General features: G+C 44.8%; 1 protein-coding gene across 1 annotated transcript in view; it reads left to right on the plus strand.

The window, feature by feature from the left end:
* Window positions 1-669: 669 nt before the first annotated feature.
* NAA30 (N-alpha-acetyltransferase 30, NatC catalytic subunit) overlaps window positions 670-21950 on the plus strand; it is a 45338-nt gene continuing 24057 nt past the window's right edge. The window contains exons 1-2 of the mRNA XM_086937975.1: window positions 670-1408; window positions 11978-12101. Coding sequence (XP_086794101.1) covers window positions 926-1408; window positions 11978-12101 — 607 coding nt within the window. The 5' untranslated portion in view covers window positions 670-925. The remainder of the gene's footprint in view (window positions 1409-11977; window positions 12102-21950) is intronic.

The following is a 21950-nucleotide window of genomic DNA, read 5'->3' on the forward strand; positions in this document are numbered from 1 at the left end:
AACATGATTCACTTTTTTGTTTACAACCAACTACAGAAAGTGAGTTCATCTATTGCCTGTCCTCCACTCTAAGTAACAGTGTGTGCCTGAGCACGTGTACAGCATACTTGCGAACAAACCAGATTCAGGACGAAAGGCTCCCGATTTTTGAAGCCAAAATAGCTTTATTTCAGTTGCCTCCCGCGTCAAATTGCCACTGCTTTAAAAGGTCAGTGGGGAAAATACATTACCCCATTTTTTTCAAAACATCCCTTCACTGTTCTAAAATGTTGTCATGTATGATGTACAGCTGCCCGAAAAGAAATGCACTTCTGCATGTCTGCACAGAAAAATACAAAAAAAAGTAGTACGTCTGCCAAGTGCAGACCGATTGGACGGTCCAGTTCTTCTTTTTACTAACCTCCGGGTTTTGGAGTCCCACCATAAACGCAGAACTGTACAACCATTCAACCCTGGAGTGGGTAACCCTGGTATGGGACACTTTTATAGTTCTAGTTATTGGGACACCTTTAAATGTATAGTTACTGTAACTCCCTATCGGTCGAACATCCTCCATTGGCACTTTTTGTCCCAAGAGACCCCCAAGCACCTGTTCTCCACCTATGTCTGATCGCCCGTCAGAAACCACAATAGGACAACGTCTCGTCCTTACTGTGACCGCGCGCTGCCGCAAGTCATCCGAAGAGTCGTAAAGCGGTGACGGAAGTGTCGTACTGCTGCCCTGGTAGTGTCGCGCAGCCTACCCGGAAGTGGTGCTCTCCGGCAGGCCGCGGCTCTCCGCCGTGTGAGAGGCAGAGGGGGGAGGCGGTGTTGGAGCGTTTCCTCAGGAGCCCGGAGTGCTCCTGCCCGCAGAGACCATGGGCGACGGGGCGGAGATGGCCCCCGACCTGGCCTGAGGCCTGGGAAGCCGTGTGCTTCGCGCAGGATGACCACTGAGTTGCCGCCCGGGCCTAGCGTGCTGGCTGAGGCCTTCCCCGGGCCGGAGGAGGTGGCCCCCGGAGGGTCCTGGAGAGGGCCGAAACAGGAGAACGAAGAGTCGGAATACAGTATCAAGGACCCGCACCACCATGGCCACTATCCGCCCAACGGTCTCATCGCCCCTGAGCTGCGGCACCTGCGGCCGGCCAGGAGTAAGGGCCACGCCTCGGAGGAAGACCCAGGAGATGCCCACCATGGGCCGCGGACTGCTGGCTGCGGGATCCCCACCACAAACGGGTTGGAGGAGGCGCTGGCCGCCTGCAGCCTCCGGGGTCCCGATCGGCGGGGCCCGCACATTAGATATGTGCGTTACGAATCCGAGCTACAGATGCCCGAGATCATGAGACTGATCACCAAAGACCTGTCTGAGCCCTACTCCATATACACTTATAGGTATTTTATCCACAACTGGCCGCAGCTCTGCTTCTTGGTAAGTGAGGATCTTCCCCAAAGGGAGTGCAGTGGAGAGCCAGCCCCTTCTGAGCCCGGGTCAATGACCATCTCCCAAAGTAGAACCCGGTGCTGCTACTCTGTAGCTCCTTGTTACCCTGATCCTCTTTCTCTTAACCATGCCTGTGTAATGGGGAGCACTTGACATTGTTTTTTTTTACTCCTATTTTTTGCCAATCTAACTGATTTCTTTTAAAGGACTACCCACTTTTCTGAAATTTGAGTGCGTCGCAGAATGTAAAATTATGTTAACTGTACTGTGAGTTGGTCCATGTGTTGCTATTTTTGTGTATGATACACGCAGCCTCCTCCAGATCTGCAATGACCAGCCTTAATGTGTGCTGCTGTAACCATTGTTTTCGTAAAGCCCCTTCACACTAACATTTGACCTCTGTTAAGTATTTTGTTTGGGCGTTTATAGAGTGTTCGGTTTAAAAGGGTAGTATACGAGCATTGTGGAAGTGACTATGCATTAAATAGAAGCAATATAATTGAGGTTCAAATCAGGGCAACGACATCTATTTTATCTAACTTGTTCAGTGGGGTGCTTGTAACTGCAAGGTTTGAGGTTGTCTAGCATAAGGAGAAAGTGTTCTTAAAGCTACTTTTCCTGAAACAAAGTGATTTGTTTTTAACAGCGGCGTCTTTGGGCCCATCGTGTACCCAGCCAACTAGCGGGTGCACCCTGTTGCAACTTGTCCTGTCTGATACCCTGAGATAATGCTCCCATGGCCTATCGGCCAATATCGCCGTGTGTTTTTCAGGAGGACATGTCAAAATTAGAGCTATCTGAAATACTACAACGTTTTATTATTGCAGCATTTTAAACGTATTGTAATTGGAAAGTCATAGGGATTGGACTGTTATCACTAGTTGCGAAACCCAAATATTTGTGTTTTCAGTATTAGAGTTAGGGATTTCTTTGCTTGTGTTCAGTAGAAAAACAGCTTTTGTCTGGGTTTAGTTGTAACCAAAAGGTTGTCCTCCTACAAGTGAAGAGTAATGCCCTTGTCTTTTCTTAGTGAGTTTCAGTGGCCCTATGTAGAGTTAAAGGATGGCAGTAATAAAGTTGACCATTACGTTTGTCAACAATCTAGAGATTTCGCCCTGCAGCTGGATGACTTCACAGAGGAAGAGAACCCGTTCAATACAGATATACAGGCCGATTTTAACAGAGTATGCTGATAAGGCGCTCACACACAAAATAAGTCGTCCTCGTAGTAAACTTTAGTCAAAGTACAAAAAGAGGGAAAATATTACAGTGCAATAAATAGACAATGGTATGATTTCCAGTACATTATATAAAAAAAATGGTGATAGTTTGTCTTATCATCAAACCCCTGTATGTATAAGACAGCCTAGTGATAGTTTTACGTTTAGAGGTAGCACCAGAACTGAGGGGGAAAAGCAAAAAACCTCGGCTAGGGGTCCGCTATGCAATCCCACTGCCTACATTTCTCTTGAGATCATCAACATTCATTTAAACTATTCAGTGTTCACTACAAAAGAGAAAACAGAAGTAAAGTTAAAACCACACCGTTTACAACATATATGGGACTTGTAGTGGTAAAGATCATTTAGCATATCCCATAATTTACAGAAATGATGTAATGGGCTATATAAAAAGTCGAGAAGGGAATAGATTAAGTTCCATAGGCCTTTAATGGTACAGTTCCTAGACACCACCACCCCCCCCCCCCTAAATTACAAGGATAATAAAATGGGCTATGATACAAACTAATGACCCCAACAGAGCTTCTCTCACCCTCCTCGCCACCCTAACAGGTGATTAGTGCGCTTTACAAAACCCTGATTGATTGCAATCGTATATAAGTCACAACATTCCTTGGTAGCCACAGTTAAATAGGTTAATTGCAACTAGATCTAAGCCTGACCGCAGACCTCAAGAAGCTAAGGACATATGAATTACTGGAAAGCACTTATAAAAAAAAAAGGCAAGTCTAACCTGCCTAAAGTTTGCAGCCTTTAAAATGGGAATGAGGTAAGACTTTCTTAGTACCTCATAAAAACTGCAAAACATTAAAAAATGCTTCCTGTCCCGTGGAGACTTCCTGTCGCAGCCACAGGGAGGGAGACTCTGACTCCTATGTGTCCCACCCGGATGGGCCAGAAGATAATGAAAAAGGTCCAAACGGAACCTAGTCAGTAAAAACCGACTGAGGTACTTTTAAACCATAGAAGATAGTGCTCAGTCGATGGCACAGTTTTCAATAAAAATGATTATTAATAATGCTCCAGAACTTTGCGCTGTTCGTCAAGTTGCTATCTAACCAAGCCTTGTCCTTCAAAGGAGAGTTGAGGTTAGCCAGGGTGGCTTTGTATAGTCTGCAACAAGCCTTAACAGTAGAGGGATCTCTTTGTTTGGTGCCATGGGCTACCTGCTGGTTCCTGGAGGCTCGTTAACCTTCGGGATCAAACCATCTCAGGATTGAGAAGGGTTGCTGCGCCACAGGGGCCTTTTTGTAACCTTGCAGTGGCACCTGGGATAACACTAAAGGCCTCTAAAATGTCTAATGGCTTAGCCAACCGGTCTGTACAGATTGCAAACTACTTTTGACACTGAGAGAACAAGGACTTGTAGAACTGGACTGGAGAAATCTGTATCCACTTAAGTCTCCTCCCACCATTGTCAGTGGCCCCCTGGTTTCCACCCTATTGAGTTGGGCAACCTGAGGCCAACAAATAGACCTACACACTGGGTTATGATTGCTATGCACACTCCTGGATGAAGAAGTCCAAAATGTGTGCAAAGAAGGGAGTAGGGACAAAAATAAAATCAAGGAACGACCCTCCACCGTTGAAAGTGGGTTTGATATCCTTATTCTTCGGGGACAACGTGTTCGTGGCTAAGGTTAACTCATTTACAATTACATTGAGTAAATTACGTATGCTCCATATGCCAGCCAGACAGTCGTGCACAGCCCGTGTGTTTAATCCCTTCACACCTCAAGTCCCCACACATGTGATGTTAAAATCTCTTGCAATCACAAGGTTAGCGTAGCTCTGTATTTTTTTTTTAACACAGGTTTCTTTGAAGATGCCCATCCGGGAGACGTTAGTCTTCGGCAGGGGAGGAAACAGCAGTATAAAAATTCAAAACTAGCAACTGCAGTGGAGTGTAAAGATCTGTGGGCACCGCTTCAAGACTACTACAAGACTAAACTAACCAGACCACCCTAGCTCTGCCCTCACCAGATGGAGTAGTTGGTACAAAAAACGTCTTGAACCCTTCCAGAAAAAAGCTGTCGACGGTGGCCCACGTTTCCTGCAGGGATATCACATCGTACTGTTTTATATGAAGCATCCAACTTGGATTGTGAAACTTGCTCGCCAACCATGCGATGTTCCAAGAGATTTTACTGATTTGCATTCAGTGAAAGTTGGTATGGCCTGCCTCAGGGGGCCTGTTTGGCTGATGGTTTAGAAGGTTCTTGGTTTCTGATAAGGCTCTAGCAGGCAGTCAATCGCAGCAATCTAGTGATCCCAATGGTTCATACCAATTGTAGGTGTCTATACCAGAAGCAACCTCCTGCCGTGTCCTCCGGCCCAGGTCATTGAGTCTGCACAAGTTCCTGGCTCCGGAAAAGAACAGGTAGATTGGGGGTCTGTAGGAGTAATCCAAGGGGAGGGCCATAATCATCAAAGTGGTTCCTGCAAGCTCAATGCAAGTATTTTGTCCGCAACATGGGGATTGTTAAAGTTAATGACAATACAATCACCTTTCCAGTCCTTCCTGTCTCTTCCCACCCAGCTAATTTTCCTACATAATGATTTGACTTTCCACCCCCAAGCCTGTGGCAGTGTTGGCGTTCAGCCTATGCAGCACTTTGCTTTTGAGTTGACTTAATTCTTCCTTTGCTCCCTCTGTGAGAACTAGGACATTTGCTATAACTACCATAAAGAGAGTAGATTCTGGTGGTAGGTGTAGAGAGGTCGACACCGAATATGGTTGTTGGTAGCCTCGTGACAAAATCTTTATGCCTCCCCTCTAGATGGTGTAACTGCACTACTCGCGGCATCCCCAGGGTTAGACTTGGATTAGAAAGGAGCCCTCTCATTCCTGGTTGTAGAAAAGTTGATGGGTGGGCAGGCTGTAGAGATGGGCGTATACAATTAGAGGGGCCATCCGATACTGACTCCAGTAGGGATGGGGCAGTGGACTCCTGATGTCACTCACCTACGTGCTGCAACACACTGGGATGGATGAAGCAGTTGTGGCCAAAATCCTGGCACCCACTGCCACAGGGTCAACTCAGAGGGGCAAATTCAGGGTGGTACGGCGCCTTTCTAATGCTGATAGGCTTTGGACAATAGGATCCAATTTTAGGTCCAGGGCAGTCGGGTCAGGTTTGGATATAACCGAACTGTCAGGAGAACTGGAATGCACTCTTACTCTTATGTCGTTTGGTGTTACTCCAGATAGGGGGGCACTTCATTTTAGTTCTTGCTCCCTTCCCGACCCCAGTATCCTGTGCAGAAATCACTGAAACCGCCCCCCTGTCTGTCTAAAAGGTACCATGGTCCGAATGTAAACCAGTTCCACTGCCCTCAGTCAAATCGATGAACAGTGAATCAGGGACTGTAGTGGGTTCAGAATGATCTGGAGTTGTGAGGGGAGTGGCACTCAGGGGGGGGCATTAAGTACATGATTTACTAGAGAATGGGAGAGACTTCGGACAGCTAACTCAATCTCCTTATCCAAGACGCCGACAGCTCTTTGTAAAAAAAAAGTCCATGGTTGACATTGTGTTCATAGGCGTTTTGGAAGTTCCTCCTGCTAGCTTGCGATTTCCCATGGTGGCACACCAACAGGGCCAAGATGGATTCAAAATGTATACTACAGAGTTAATCAGTCTCTGTCAGGCTAGTTAGCAGCTTGGATTAAAAGGCTGCCATGATGGTTCAGCATCATAAGCAGCAGGGAAGGTGAAAAAAGTGTATTGATTAATGAAAGAAAAGGCCCCTTATAGGCTACAGGGAAGATGCTAACGCTGCAACAGGATGACATCCAAAGAGTCCCAGGATGAGGGGAAAAAGGACTTAAACTCCCTACTTGCCTCCACAGGGGAATCCAAAATTCAAAGTTTCCTTTCTTCATGGTTCAAGATCTGCTCCTCTCTGGCAGTAGAATATCACCAGAGCCGAAGGCCATGGACCAAAGGGAGTGGCCCAGCCTCCTCCGGTCTCTGACAGGCCTGTGCGCTTCCCGCGCCACAGGATTCGGGGACAGTGAGTCTTTCACCAGCCTCAAAGGTCCTCTCCAACACCTCTCAACAAACAGGCGTCATCACTAAGCTATCCTGCAAGGCTAGTAGGTCTGTATTCTCATACCAGCAAGGCTAGGAGGCAGGTATCATCACCGTTTAGAATGTATGTTGCATCATCTAACTACAAGAGGGGCGGCTCCCATAGTCCATGTTGGGCGAAAGCTTGATAGTTATATTAAAGGTTGTAGTTGGCTTTTTTTTCGTTACATATGCAAGTGGGCTTTTAGGTTAAGAAGTATTGAGCCTTGATGTATGTTTTAAAAAATTTTTTTTTTTAAATAAGTGTTCTCTGCATATAGTATTTTTTAGGTTGTCTTATGTGATTGTATTAGTCACCTTCACTATTGTTCCTCCAGCTTTCTAATGCTTAAGTTGATATTTTTTCAGAACATTAGGGTTTGGATTGTTCTAGCTTTATTGCACCCATCTCCATCCCAGCTAGAATGTTGGTTTATTCAGTTAGATCCCTCACTGCTGCTATTTTATCAAGTTTGGTGTTACAAGTGAGCCTTCGCGGAACATTGGACTTTTCTGATTTTCTTTTACTATGATTCTATTATAGGAACGGTACAATTATCAATAAGTGTGTTGCTACATGGTCTGACTAGTCCCAAATTAAATATTTTTGTGTGAGGATAGTACAAAGGGGGCGGGGAGGGTGATGGGGGTGAAGCAGTTTGTAGTGTTGTAGCAGAAAGTTCCTCTGCTTTTACAAGGTCTCAAAATAGATGCGTATTGTGAGTCAGTGCGTCCTTATTTTGTTTGCTGTAGGTAAATGATTGGATACATTTCTGGAGCTTGGCTGTTGTATACCGGACACACGTACTCAGCTGCAATTCAGTAATGCATAACATTTTTTAAGTATTTTCTAATATCAAGTTTGTTATCTTAGGAGCATGTTGCGAGTTTCACAGCACCGATAGACCTTGAACAACTATCTGTCCCACCAAATGATTTGTAGGTGAGAGTACGGCCGCATTGGGCCGATGCACCCATAAAAAAAAGCGTATTAGCTAGGTAGAATGTGGCAATAGGATGAGGAGCGAGGCTGCAGTCAACCTATGGTAAGTAGGAGGCGGGGTCACAATCCTGTTAGTAAATACAAGAGGTCTTCCAGACAGCACATGCGCGCGCACGCTCAACCTAAAATGGAGAGACAAAGAGTAAGATTAACTACTGGCAATAAAGCATTTTTGAACGACAATCAAAGCCACAAATAAAAAGGTGTGGAAGGGCTGTAAGACCACAAAGTGAATACAGCTTGTCTCAAAGAGACTACGCATGCAATCCCTAGCGTAGACCTTAAAAGGGGGCATGTTCAGCTCTATGTAAAACATTGAAATAAAGTCCATAGCCAGAACTCATTTTTTCCCACTGAGCACTAGATCTTTCACTGAAAACAAAGGCCTTTTATTATTGTCTATCTGCCTCATCTTGTAAACAATGGGATTCTATCAATGTGAGTGGTGACTAATTTTATATGATTTTGTATATTCTCTAAACTCGTGGATACACTGCAATTTGAAAATCAGGCTTCTCTGCGAGTGGCAGAATGAGGGCACTGTGTGTTTTTAAAATACCCCTCACACACTATGAATCCCATAGTGTCATTCTCCCATCATTGGGGTCTTCCCGTCCCTCTACGGGGCGGGGAGTGCTTCGACCTACGAGTGACGCGGGAGCACTTATATTTTTGACAATAGGCTATGTGATGTGATGAGGATAGTGATATGTGTTAGGGAGTGTAGGGACCTATTTACGTGAATGGTAATGTAAGAAAAGGGTAAAAATTCCCTGGCTAGTCGAAAAAATTAACTTTAATGGCTTTGCAAGCTGGGAACATTCACGGAGCTGCTGAAGGGTATGGAATAAAGCCAGATTAGGCATGCGGTCACTAACCAGTCAACTAATCACCCTAAGACGCAGGCTCATGAGGCCCTATCACCACGCTTCAAATAGACCATATTAGGTCATTTTTCCATGGACATGCCTCACTAAGGGCCATTTCAAGCCCCGTGGCTAAATCTAGCAGCCGATTTTTGCTGTTAAGTTTTGGGACCATAGGCATTTAACATTTAGTTTAGAATTGAGTATTTTTGTAGGGATCAACAGAGGTCCTGATGAGTAGGCAGGAGTGGTCTGCCTATGAAACATGTCATGTCGACAAAGTAGACCACACTTGTAATTCTACTTACTAACCCCCTTTTTTAATGTTCCCAGCTTGCGGGACGGGAAGACCCCAATGAAGGGAGAATGACACTATGGGATTCATAGTGTGTGAGGGGTATTTTAAAAACACACAGTGCCCTCATTCTGCCACTCGCAGACAGGCCTGATTTTCAAATTGCAGTGTATCCACGAGTTTAGAGAATATACAAAATCATAAAAAATTAGTCACCACTCACATTGATAGAATCCCATTGTTTACAAGTTTAATTCAGGAGGGTGATTCTATCATCTCCTCTACACTTCCCCAATTTGATTTTTTGGCATTATCTGCCTCATCAACATCCCTAATGTCACTCATGAAGAGACTATTAAGTATAAACTAGGCTCCAAGGGGATGGAGGTAAATTTTGTGTAGGCTACATTTTTAATGAAAACAAAGATGTTCTCAGATCTTAGTATGTTTTTTCATTCATGTTAATAATATCAGGGATAAACACTCCCGTTCAGCTATCACATATTAAGATACAAAGAACCTGAAGTTGCTTTGTTAGCCACGTATTTATCACAGTGGACCATCCTGATGTTGGGACCGAGGAAGTTTTGAAAGGGAATTGTTTATGTTCTCCCTTAGAAGTGCAATAACCACAAAAAGACAAACCTGCCCCTATATTTTTTTCCCCCTTAGTCTCCCTCTCATGACCGATTTACAGCCCTAAACAAGGGGCTTGTTCGCCATTAGAGGCGATGAATCCTGCACACATGTGTAAGTCCGTAATACTGGATGAGGTGAGTGGCCAGTTAGTTATGCACTTCCAGTGAAGAAAATGCCTACACAATAAGGTGTGATAAGCCCAGAAGTAGGGCTTCGTTAGCCACTCCTGAGACGGACGGTTTGAAATTCACACATCTCACCAAACTGAATTCCAGATTCCGCAACCTGATCCTCCATGTTAAAAGGGGATAATGAATTGTGTAGGATTAACATGGTCAAAGTGTGTGGTTCCACACCGTTTAATACACCGTTCCTCAGAGAAAGGAGTACTGAATCAGCTTGATGTCTAAAAAAAAAAGTTCAAATGGCGCAATGTAGTGCATACCCATCATACATACATTTTGACTAACTAGCATGTCCAACAGTATGGATTTCTCTGTCCGCCCTCTGTTATGCCTTCTTAACAGTACGCAGTAACAGTACAGCAGGCAGTGGTCCATGGAACCACTGCCTGCTCTTATAAATGTTTTACAACCATTCCCAAAGGGGAAGGGATCTGTGGGAAGCCCTTCCCATTTTCAGCACTTTATTTTTCTTCGTAATCATTCTTTATCAGCCCTAATTCAATGGAACCTGTTTTAACAAAGACCACGTCACTGAGCCGCAGTACACATTTTGTTTTCCAATCCACGTGTTGCAGTACCTCCAGGATTGGTGCACTAGTTGCAGTACCTCCAGGATTGATGCACCAGTTCCCTGCCTGGGAAAAACAATTGATATCCTTCGGGATCATGTTCGCGCTATATAAAACGTTATAAATAAAATAAATAAATGCTATTCAAATAAGACAAGAAAACAAAAGTAGTGCTTCACTGGCAAACTCTGTAGAGTGACGTAAATGTGTTTGGGTGTGAATTAAATCAATCTGGCCACTATGCTGCCACTCTGTCTGGCTTTATTTAGTTATTTCTATATTTTTCATATTTTTAACCTTTTAACTCCAAAGCTGCACGTTGGAATAGAAAAGCATCAGAAAAAGATGACATTTCCAGTGTTTTTCTTTTTTGGGTCCATTTCATAGGGGAACAAATAACTGAAAGAAGGAAAGAGGATGAGAACCGTTACTTGAAGTCAGTTTTAAGTAAGTGCGGAGGAGCTGCTAGACAGAAAGAGGGAATAAGAGGAAGAAAGAAAGGGGGGACAGGTGAAGCAGTAGAGCAGAAGTGGATACTGTTGTGGTATTCTCTGGGCAAGAAGGAGAAAACCGCCCTTTTCCTTCTCTGCCTGCCCCATCCTTCCCTGTGCTAGGATGCTAATTTTTGACATTGTTTCCTGCAATTACGTCAGCGCTTGAAGCAGTCGAGCTGGAGAGCAAGAGTTTGCCAGCCTCTGCGAGCCATTGATGGTTCACTGGGTCCCTTATGACATTCGATGGCGGTAGACATTTCTTGTAGTTGTCCCTATAAATGATGCATGCACCATCATTCATGGCCTTTACAGAATGTGCCAGAGAAGCAATACTTTCCTTTTCTCGTGTGTCTTTCTTCAATATGGTAATGGAGGAAGCAGGCCGCTATTCCGGCTGTACAGCGCTGGTCACGTGATGACGTATTACAGCCAATAAAATGGCATAATTTTTTTATGCCTGCTGGGATACTTTTTTTTTGTGGTCGAAATAGTAAATATCGCTGCTATTGCACTTGTTATGTGGTTTTGCGATGTCTTTCGTAAATGGCGAAATGCTGGAGGGTCTGAAGAGTCATGATTTAAAGTGGTGCAGCAGGTGCATTACCTTTTTGTACATAAACAAATCATAACATTTTAACAGACTTTCTGTAATTTATATTGTACAACTACTCAGCAAGCTACACCTTACAACAACAAAAAAGCGTATTAATCACATAGGCGAAACCTAATGCATTTACCAATGCTTGTCTTAGTTCTGGACTCTACCCATTTTTCACTGTATCTTGGCTTTAATCTGCAAACAAGAGGTTCACAACTTTCAGTACTAACTGTACCTATATAGTGTAACCTCACTGGGCTACTGACTCATTTTAAATTTGTATTTAACAAATGTTTTTTTTAAATAAATGGAAATACCATTTTTTTTGCTTACTGTTAACATTACTCCATATTGCATTTTTTGTTTTCTGTATTTCATGTTATGCCAAATCCCTTATTCAAATCCTGAGCAAAAGGCTGTTTTTACATATTTGTTGTAACATCTTGTCAGCGGCCAGCATTCTAGAAGGGAGAACCTTTCAGGTACACGTCTTTGCTGTTTTAATAGTGTAAAAGACTTGTTACTCAATATGGTTACCAACATCAATGCTGTTTTAACTAGAAAACATTTAAACAAACCTACTTTATCTTTAAGGCCATGGTAGGAGAGGAATGTGTGGGTGCCATCGTCTGCAAGTTGGATATGCACAAAAAGATGTTCCGAAGAGGTTATATAGCCATGTTAGCTGTGGATTCCAAATATAGAAGAAATGGCATTGGTAAGAAATTTTTGGTTTACATAGAGCATGTCCTGTACTTCACTCTCTATCAACAGATGTACTTTTATCTACCATTGTTACATTGGTTTATTCTAACGATTGTGTGCTGGATACGACCACACCTGGTAGCTTAGATAGGGTAGTCTTCATGGAGAATAACAGTCCAATTGAATTATACTTTGTTTGGGTGGCCTGCTTTTACCAAGCCTGCACTTGATGCATTAAAGCGAAAGTGGACACCAGTAGTCTAGCAGGGATGGTAAAACAATCATGTTACTGCCTGTGGTATTACAACACAGATGACAGAATAGCTGATTAAGCCTCTATTTTTAGAAGTCTGTTCACTATCAAAGAGCCACTCTGCTTGATAGGAACTTCCTTGCCCTGTCACTATACTGATGTGCCACACAGCTGTGTTTTGTTTCTCTCTCTTCCCTGTTGTCTTTACCTTCGCTGCCTGTATGGGTTATCAGTTTGTCAGCCTATCCTGACTGCCCTATGCTGTGTGCTACTTTAATTTTTTCTGTTTCAGTGCAGAAAGTAGAGAAGGGCACACAGGGAGAATGGGCAAACGGGTGGGGCCCAGTGATGGTAGTCTGTGCTCTGTTTGAAGAGAAGATTTAAACTTCCGCATTGTTCATTAAATGTTGTAGACCACCTTTGTTTGTATTAACCTGAGATTTGCAGTACACACACTATATTTCAACTCGTGGACAGGGCAAATGTCCTTTGCATTGCTTAGAAATGTTATATTGCCCTGCCAATTGTTTTTCTGTGTAAACACTTTAAAAAAACATAAGTGTACTACATGATAAATCAAGTGCACTGATGGCACATCATTATTTTTGATAGGTTTTAGTTAAGGTGACAGTAGCTACCTTCATCAAACCAGGCAGTATAGTGGTGGCAGCAATTGTATTCCAGTCGAAGACACTAGGCTTTTTGTGGTATCTATGTGGTAAGATTGATTACAGACTCCCACAGTAAAAGCCCAGTCCATTTCCCATTCAACGTCTTTGCGGTCGTCATGTTTGCAATATGTGAACAGATCCTGTGCACACGCACGTATGGTTGATAGGCCGAGTGTAAGGACTTCGTATTCTCCTGATACAGATTGAATGCTTGAAAAAAGAGGCGTCAAGAGTTGTGTGAATATAGTTTTATAAGTCAAATGGTGGACAGTACAGTAAGGAAGTAGCCAGCCGACACGTGTTTCGTCACACCGTGAAGGAGGTGTAACTCATCAGGGCTGTAGGGCTACAGGGTAGGAGGAATCGTGTGGATAAGCAGACCCTCCAGGATTTCGCGATTTGCAGCAAAATCGGCACTTTTTAAAAAATGCCGCGGTTTTTACAAAAATGCCCACGAAATTGGCATTTTTGTAGAAATCGCGGCATTTTTAGCTATATCCTGGGGGGTCTGCTTTATGTGGCTATCGCCTGTGAATTGGGCTAGCAGCCAAAGACATCCAGTGCTGAGTTTTACGCCACGCCCAGCCTTCACTGCCACGCTTGTCTGCCCACACCATTCATGGAGCATTCGAACAAGGAAGTGTTTGCTAACGGACGCCATTTGTCCGTCATTTTAACAGGGCACCGGTTGCCCCACCCTAAAGCCGTCACAGTTTGCACCCACCTCCCTTCTTCACTCCGATGCTGCACCAAAGCTCCTCAGATACTCAGCAGCATTGAAGCGTCACAGCGGGATGGCAAACCTCACACCTCCAGCCCTTGATGGCCTGTTAAGAGGTGCTTCGAAGGTGACTGAGAGGGAGAGGCTGCAGGTTCAGGAGCTGCGACATCTATTCACATGCAAACAGCCCTGAATGTGTCATGTCTCTGCTATTTAGAGGGGGGCTCACACATTCCATTTCTACCCAGGGCCCCAAACATCCGAGACTCGGCCAGATTACACCCCTGATTACACCGAGGCAGCACGTGGTTCTCTTCACAGAGCGTAATTACTGTCACTAAATTGTAAGCAAACCTCGGTTCTTCAAACATGCAGTCTATAATTTAAGAAAATACAGAAATGGCACAATCGCACCCACACTGATTAACAGAGTATGGAGGACAATCGGTTCAATCAGTTCTCTTAGAGTATCTCCTGTAAGTACTGTACATCACAGTGGGGGATGGCATTTTGGACAGAGAGCCTGTCTTCCCGTTGTCTTGTGCAGGAGGGGGCGAGGAGCCCAAGATGATACTAGAATACTGCATGCCCAACCCTGTGCACACCCTGGTGGATCCTGTTCCCTCTCCTGTGATGGCTCCTGCCCTCCCCTCCGTGATGGCTCCTGTCCCCCCATGTGGTGGCTCCAGTCCACCCCCATGTTGTGGCTCCAGTCCACCTACACCTGTGATGGCTCTTGTCCCCCCTGTGGTGGATCCTGTCTCCGCCCTGGGTGGCTTCTGTCCCATTCCTGGAACGGCCCCTGCATCGAGGGTGAAGGTCTTGATGGGCCTCTTCTCCAAAGGGCTCAGCTCAAAATTAATATGGAAAGGTTGGCGAGTAAGTAAGTGAAGGGATGGGTGAATGGCTGGATGAATTAGTGAAAGGGTGAATGAATGATTGAATAAATGGATAATGAGAGAGGATGGATGGATTGATGAGAGGGGAAAGATGGAGAGAAAATGTAAATAGCTGGATGTATGGGTGGAAGGGTAGCTTGATAATGGATGAGGGGAAAGATGGATGAGGGGAAAGATGGATGAGGGGAAAGATGGATGAGGGGAAGAATGATGGATGAGGGGAAGAATGATGGATGAGGGGAAGAATGATGGATGGATGGAGGGGAAGGATGGATGGATGAGGGGATGGATGGATGGAGGGGAAGGATGGATGGAGGGGAAGGATGGATGGAGGGGAAGGATGGATGGATGAGGGGAAGGATGGATGGATGGGTGAGGGGAAGGATGGATGATGGATGGATGAGGGGATGGACGGATGAGAGGAAGGATGGATGAGGGGATGGATAGAGGGGAAGGATGGATGGATGGGTGGGTGGATGGATGGATGATGAGGGGGTGGGTGGATGGATGGATGATGAGGGGGTGGGTGAAAGGATGGATGATGAGGGGAAGGGTGGATGGATGATGAGGGAATGGATGGATGGTGAGTGGGCGGGTGAAAGGATGGATGGATGATGAGGGGAAGGATGGATGGATGATGAGGGGAAGGATGGATGGATGATGAGGGGAAGGATGGCTGGGTGATGAGGGGAAGGATGGATGATGAGGGGAAGGACGGATGATGAGGGGAAGGACAGATGGATGGATGGATGATGGGTGGGTGAAAGGATGGATGGAAGGAAGGATGGCTAAGTGAAAGGGTCGATGGAGAGAGAAAGGGAGGATGGATGGATGACTAAAATAGTGGATGGGTGGAAGGATTAGTAAGTGAAAGGATGGCTGGATTGGTGAAAGGGTAAATGGCTGAATGGATGGATGGGATGAAGAGTGGATGGATAAGTGTACAGATGGATAGGGCGAAAGGGTGGATGGATAATGGAGATGAGTGAAAGGATGGATGAGGGGATGGATGAAGGGATGGATGAGTAAAATGATAGATGGATACATGATGGATAGGTTTGCAAACGGTTGAATATGTTTGGAAATGGCTGGGCTTACTTATATACTATTGCGCTACCTCTGATGTGTCTGTAAAACGTACCTATTGTCCTGAATTTTGAGCTCCTGTCCTGAATTTGTGTCCTGAATTTTGACCCTTTGTCCTGAATTTTTACACTCACCGTCCTGAATTTGCACCAATGCCAGTTGGTCACCCTATTCGCTGGCTTGGAGACGGAGCGCCGTGCAGAGATGTCTGTCCCTCAAGATAAACAGGCAGAACCACTCAGCCGAGAGAGCTGAGGTGCACACGGGACGGGGTATCTGCAGAGGCGCGCTGGACAAGGCATGAAGTCAGAGGGTTGAGCTCACCTATTGCAGACCATTTCCCCCTGGGAGTGAGCCATGGGAAAAATCCTAGAGGCAAGAAATTTAACACGGGCGTCAAGTGGCCCCATGTCATGGGTGTCAACTTCAACCAGTCCCCGCTTTTAAATCGGAGACTGACATTTTGCTATGAAACTACAAGTACAAACATGCAGTTCGCTACTGTTTAACAAGTGCCCACTTGGCGGTTTTGACTGCTCTTTCTCTAGTGGTTAGGTCTGTCGAACGGGCATCCGGTGGGATATCAGGTAGTGTTCAAAATACACTGTACTATTTAACGTGCTTACTAATAAAAGGGGCGATAGGTATAGCCATCATTAGTGCAGCAGGTACAGTGGCACCAAGCTCTAAGGCTATTGCAAGACACAAACTGACCTGCAATGGTACGCCTCTTCTGGCGCAGGGCTTTGCAACGTGACGCATCCGGGGATGCGTCACGTAGTAAATACCCCGCACCATGGTGCATCTTTTGCGCCGCCGCTGCGTCACAAAAGTGACGCAGCGGCGGCGTAAAAGCAGGGCGAGGGGCTTGTATATCTGCCCCAAAGTGTCTACATTGTGAAGAAACCAAATATACATGGCTTCATGTTGTTAAATAACTAAAAAAACTAAGATATCTGAGTTTGTTGTAGGAAAAATGGCCACATAAAATGCCGCAAAATTGCCGCTAAATTTCCATATTTGTGCGCTAAATTTCCATTTTTGTGCCGCTAAATTTGCTAATCCATGCCGCTATATCCTGGGGGGTCTGGATAAGGAGCGGCGGAGAAGGGATCCCTTTCGCATATACACTAAGGCGGTGAATCGCCAAGGATTTGTAGCTGGGTTCAGCAAGGGTAGCAGGGCCGGTGGCGTCCTGGGGAAGTTGCTATGCGTGGAATCGGAGCGCACGCGTGAGTGCGTCTGTCAGCGAGTAGACTGCATCCAGTTAGTGGATCCACTACCCGGATGCCGCCTACTCACTGACAGACGCACTCACGCGTCACACAACTCTTGACTTTTGACGCCTCTTTTTTTCAAACATTCAATCTGTATCGGGAGAATACGTAGTCCTTACACTCGGACTATCAACCATATGTGCGTGTGCACAGGATCTGTTCTCGTTCCAGGCTTGCCTAGATCATTTCAGGGGCCTTTTTAACGAAGGGTTTGTGTTCCTCTGTCCTGTTTTGCACAGCATGCCTACTGGACACCAGTCTCAACAACAGCATCATACTGCTCAGAGCGCCACTACTTCCTACTCCCCAACACAAACCCAGTCTCCAAACTGAAATTCTATGTTTGCAATATGTATTGCGGATTGGGTGTTGGTGAGCGTTGGAGGACCTTTACTTCCCAATTAGTGTTCTGCAAGAGAGGGAAGCTTTACTTTAGGAAGAATGGTTTTGTTCACTCTGGACATGCTATCATGTACCGTATTTTCCGGCGTATAAGACGACCCGGCGTATAAGACGACCCCCTACTTTTCTTGATAAAATGTAGGTTTCATGCTGTACTCGCCGTATAAGACTACCCCCACTTCCAGCGCAGCCCAACGCAGGATGTGTATATAAGCTTAAGTTCAGATGTGTGTTGCCACTGGCATTAGGTACAAGGTTTAGTTCTAATCTGTCATATTTCATTGTACACACATTGTGCGGACAGGTAAATGAGGCACATGCTCTTCTTACATACTGTCAATTGAACTTTATTACATCAGTGAAAAAGGAAACCAGCTAGTAGCACATAGTTCCCCAGAATACTTGCTATTGAGGACCAATAATAAGGCTTCCAGAGACTTGCGTTATTCGTCCAGAACTTCTGCAAACAACATGGCCTCATATTATGTACCTGGCACAAGTTTGCGAATGCTCATGCACAGGTGGACATCACCATGTGGCAACTGAAAATCCTGTCTCTTGCCACAGAAAAACAGCATCGGTCTTCTGTTAAAGTTAAGCTGCACCATTTCCTATTGAGAAGCGGTCTGACACCTTCGGGTGAAGTCCGCGCTATGTAAAAACGCATGAAAACATACCGTCAAATTTGGTACCCGGCGTATAAGACGACCCCCGACTTTCCAGAACATTTAAAGGGGTTAAAAAGTCATCTTATACGCCGGAAAATACGGTAGGTACTGCTTTCCAGGCCTTATTGCAGTGGGTGGGGACGCCAACAGCCATTATAAAGTGGACCCCGTGTTCCAGTTTTGAGGGATAACTACTCGCAGCTTGAGCCAGTATTGGGTAGAACAACTAAACACAGAAGAAGCCCACACACTAGTACTGCTGGGAAAGATATCTCTTAAAGTGTGGGACACTTGCTACATTACTAATGTTGGCACCAGGCCGATCCCAAGTGTATAAATCCTTGTTGCGACCTGAGGAGAAACGGATAGCTTGCCTCCCTGTACATGCAGCAGGACTTTCTCTGCCAGGAAAATGCAACTTGTTTCCTGGAAAACCTGCACACACAGTCACAGGACAATCTGTACGGAGGATGTCTCAGTTGACCATGATTGCCTAGGATCCATGAGATCCCTGAAGTTGAGCTTACCTGGAAAGAAAGAACAAAAGAACTGCAGAGTCTGAGCATGCAGTCTTTGACCAGCCCAGTAACCTGAATTCTCCCTCCCCTGCGCCAGTAGGAATTTTTGGAAAGTGACTCTGTTTTGGGTGGTCACCCCATGGTTTTCATATTTTTTTTATGGGGACTCACCTGCTAGTAATGTTGAACTCAGACTCTGCTATCCAGTCCCCAGTGTATGTGCTCTGACACCTAAAACATGTTGAAATTAGGTTACAGCACAATTGGCATATTTGATTTTCCTCTAATGCCATAGTATATGGTGCAGAAATACACCCGTTGCATGAAAAGTTACATGCCACTTGCAGACTGCGGCCCCTCTTGTGTCATTCACTGCAGTGGCAGTGAAAAAATAGCTTCAATCCAACCCTCTCCAGCCTGCTAGCAGCAGCATAAACCTTGCTACCCAAATGTGTCAAATCACCTTTTTTTCTACTATTGGAAAGATAAATATGCCCATCAAGTTATAAGCTTATTTCAACTTGTGTTAGAAGTCAGAGTACATACATCGGGGGTTGAAGATTACCAAAAGGTATGCACAACCTTTCACCCCCCCCCCCCCCCCCCCCCCCCCCCCAACCACAAAATGGGGATGATCACCCTAAAGGGATTGGTTTTGTAACAGGAACCATTTGTGCAGGCATCCTGGCCCATTCAGTTCCATGTATGTTGACCAGAGAATGAAGTTGAAACCTACACTCGAAGTCAACTTTGTAGTAGGAAGTGGGTGTATGTAAGTACTGAATTCCAAGCCTCATGGAACTATGTTGTCGTGAAGATTGTCACTGGGCTAAGCTGGACCCTAAATATATCCATCTTAGCAGAAGCTTAGCACCCACTAGAAGTGATGCTAAAACGTGAAATGCCCTCAATCTTTGGAAAATGATGTGCTCTTGGCCATAATGATCCCTGGCGATGCAAATGAGATGTAAAGCAAACAGGAAAAAAATCCTAATATTTCACACTTGTAGAACTTTATTTTTTCTAACTCTGTTCACATTAGTTACCATGCTTTTCATTTTGCATACTTATTTTACATATGCTTATTGTAAAAGAATAAGATCCTATGGAACAAGGTCTCTGGACCGTTTGTGAATCTGTGTTGTTGCAGCAACATCCACAATCGAAATTAGGGGAGTCTGCTTATTTCTTGACTTTGGGAGAGATTTGGATAAAAGCATAGTTCATTTGTTACCTTCTTTATAGACGTAGTGAGACAATGAGTAGTGTAGGGGACTTCATCACCACAATAAATTAATTCATGATTCTAAGCGTAGCATCCAGAAAGCCTTCAGTCATGGCCCAGATCTGCATAAAGTGTACTATGATTGGTAAAGGTGTTTTCTTTTAAAACATTGACTCTGCAATATATGCAAGATGTACAGACAGTACAGCTGGCATTGCGTGACACTTTTGTTTTTTTAAATATTTTTTTATTTTCAAAAGTTTTATATAGCGCTGGGTAGACCCGGAGGTATCGGAGCGCTTTACGTGTGCATCAGATCATAGTTACAGGTTACATCATTACAAAGGTTACATAGTTCTTAGAGCATGGCCACATAGTTACTTGTAAGGTCAAGATAAACAATAAGCACAAATCCGTAAGGGGAAAAGCAGGCAAGGTGAGAGATTCAGGGGAGGGGGGGTTGGAGCAGGGGAAGTAGACAGATAATGAAGGCAGGAAAGAGACACAGCATGGGAAGAGGAGGGGTAGACGAATCAAGGCAAACGTCCAAAATCCAGTATGCTGTGATCCCAGGGGAAGTGGTATCACTTCCCTATCTCTGTTGCGAGAGGCTCCCTTTGCGCAGTGGACTCTCTCAGAGAGGCCTACATACTGGATCCTTCACCAGAAAGGGGAAAGGGAGTGCTTAGGCAAGGGGTGCCATAGTATACCTCAAGTGTGAGTGGCTCCCTTGGCGCAGTGGACTCACTCAGCGGGTTCACTGAGACTCCAGAGTATAAATATTGAATCTTTTCCCAACAAGGGGAGAAGGAGTGCTTAGTCAAAGGGCACAAAGGACAGAGGGGAGAATTCAGGGGAGAGTGGATAGGCGCTAGGGACGAGACAATGAGGAGAGACGAAAAGAAGTCTGTCTAAAGACCGACTGGGTAGGTGACGACCAAGGAGAGAATCCACGGCCCATCTGCCCTATAGCTAAACTGAGTAGCTCCATCGGGCGTCAGACAAAATAGTTCAGTCTCAATATATTGGGAGAGGAGCGAAGTAGAGACATAAATAGAGGGCGGATGCGGTAGGAGACGGCAGGAGAGACAATGTGGTTCAACAGTATATCAGGAAAAGATCAAGCAAGTAAACATTATATCAAACAATCTGCAATACATTAGGGTAGGAGAGAGAGGAGCGAGAAAGTAGTGGAGGGTAGGGGAGGAGGGAAAGTGAGGATGGGATGAGGGATAATATTTCTGGGAACGCCTCTTTCTGCCACTGCTAGCCTCATTATACTCCTGGCTGTCCTCGATTTCAGCCAGAGGCTCAACCCAACCTAAACTTCGGTGGAGGGTGACTATTAGTTTAAGACAAGGTGAAGGGACCATTACTTCCTGCAGTGGGGGCAAATCCCTCCTCTGATGTAGTCTGAAAAAACGTTGTAGCAAAGCCAACAATTGTGCCTTTAATGTGCTAATGCACGCAAACAGCATTTGTGCATGCTTGTATTTTCTTTAAAGCCAAATCTATTGTTCTTCTCAGTGCTTTCCCCTGAGACACTAAGCACTGTTGGAGCTTCAAGAGTATGCATAAGATTTGCGAGCATTAGATGTCTGCAAGCTGTTATTGAGTGAGTCCTGTATTCATGTTTGACGCACAGAAAAAAGTACTGAAGCCTTTTTGGAAAGGTGTATTTTCTTGTAAAAGCAACATAAGCCACGTAATACTTAGGGCTTCCGGTTTTATTGTATCTATTTTTTTGAATAAAATATTCCTTCAGTATTTCACTTGTATTTTTGGGCCATCTTATTGGTATTTATCCATTTTTCTTTTTTGTTTTGAGAAAAAATGGAGTCGTAAAATCTTATATTTCCACATTTATTTAACTAATAAACGTACTCCTACTTTGCCAAATATAGCGAAACATTACACCCACAGGTAAATATCAGCTTTATAATGCGCATATACGTTAACATATGCCTTCATTTAGGGAAATCTGAACTGGTTTTTCAACTTTCCATGCTGTCTATCTGCTCAGCTGTTATCCTGAAAAGCACGAAAGACAGCGTGGAGAGTCACACACATGAAGCATATTTTCCTGCATTTTCCGCATTTAAAAATGAATACAGACAGGAAAAACATGTTTTCTGGCTGTAT

The sequence above is a fragment of the Lissotriton vulgaris genome, chromosome 9 (assembly GCF_964263255.1).
Source record: "Lissotriton vulgaris chromosome 9, aLisVul1.2, whole genome shotgun sequence".
Taxonomy (NCBI): Eukaryota; Metazoa; Chordata; class Amphibia; order Caudata; family Salamandridae; genus Lissotriton; species Lissotriton vulgaris.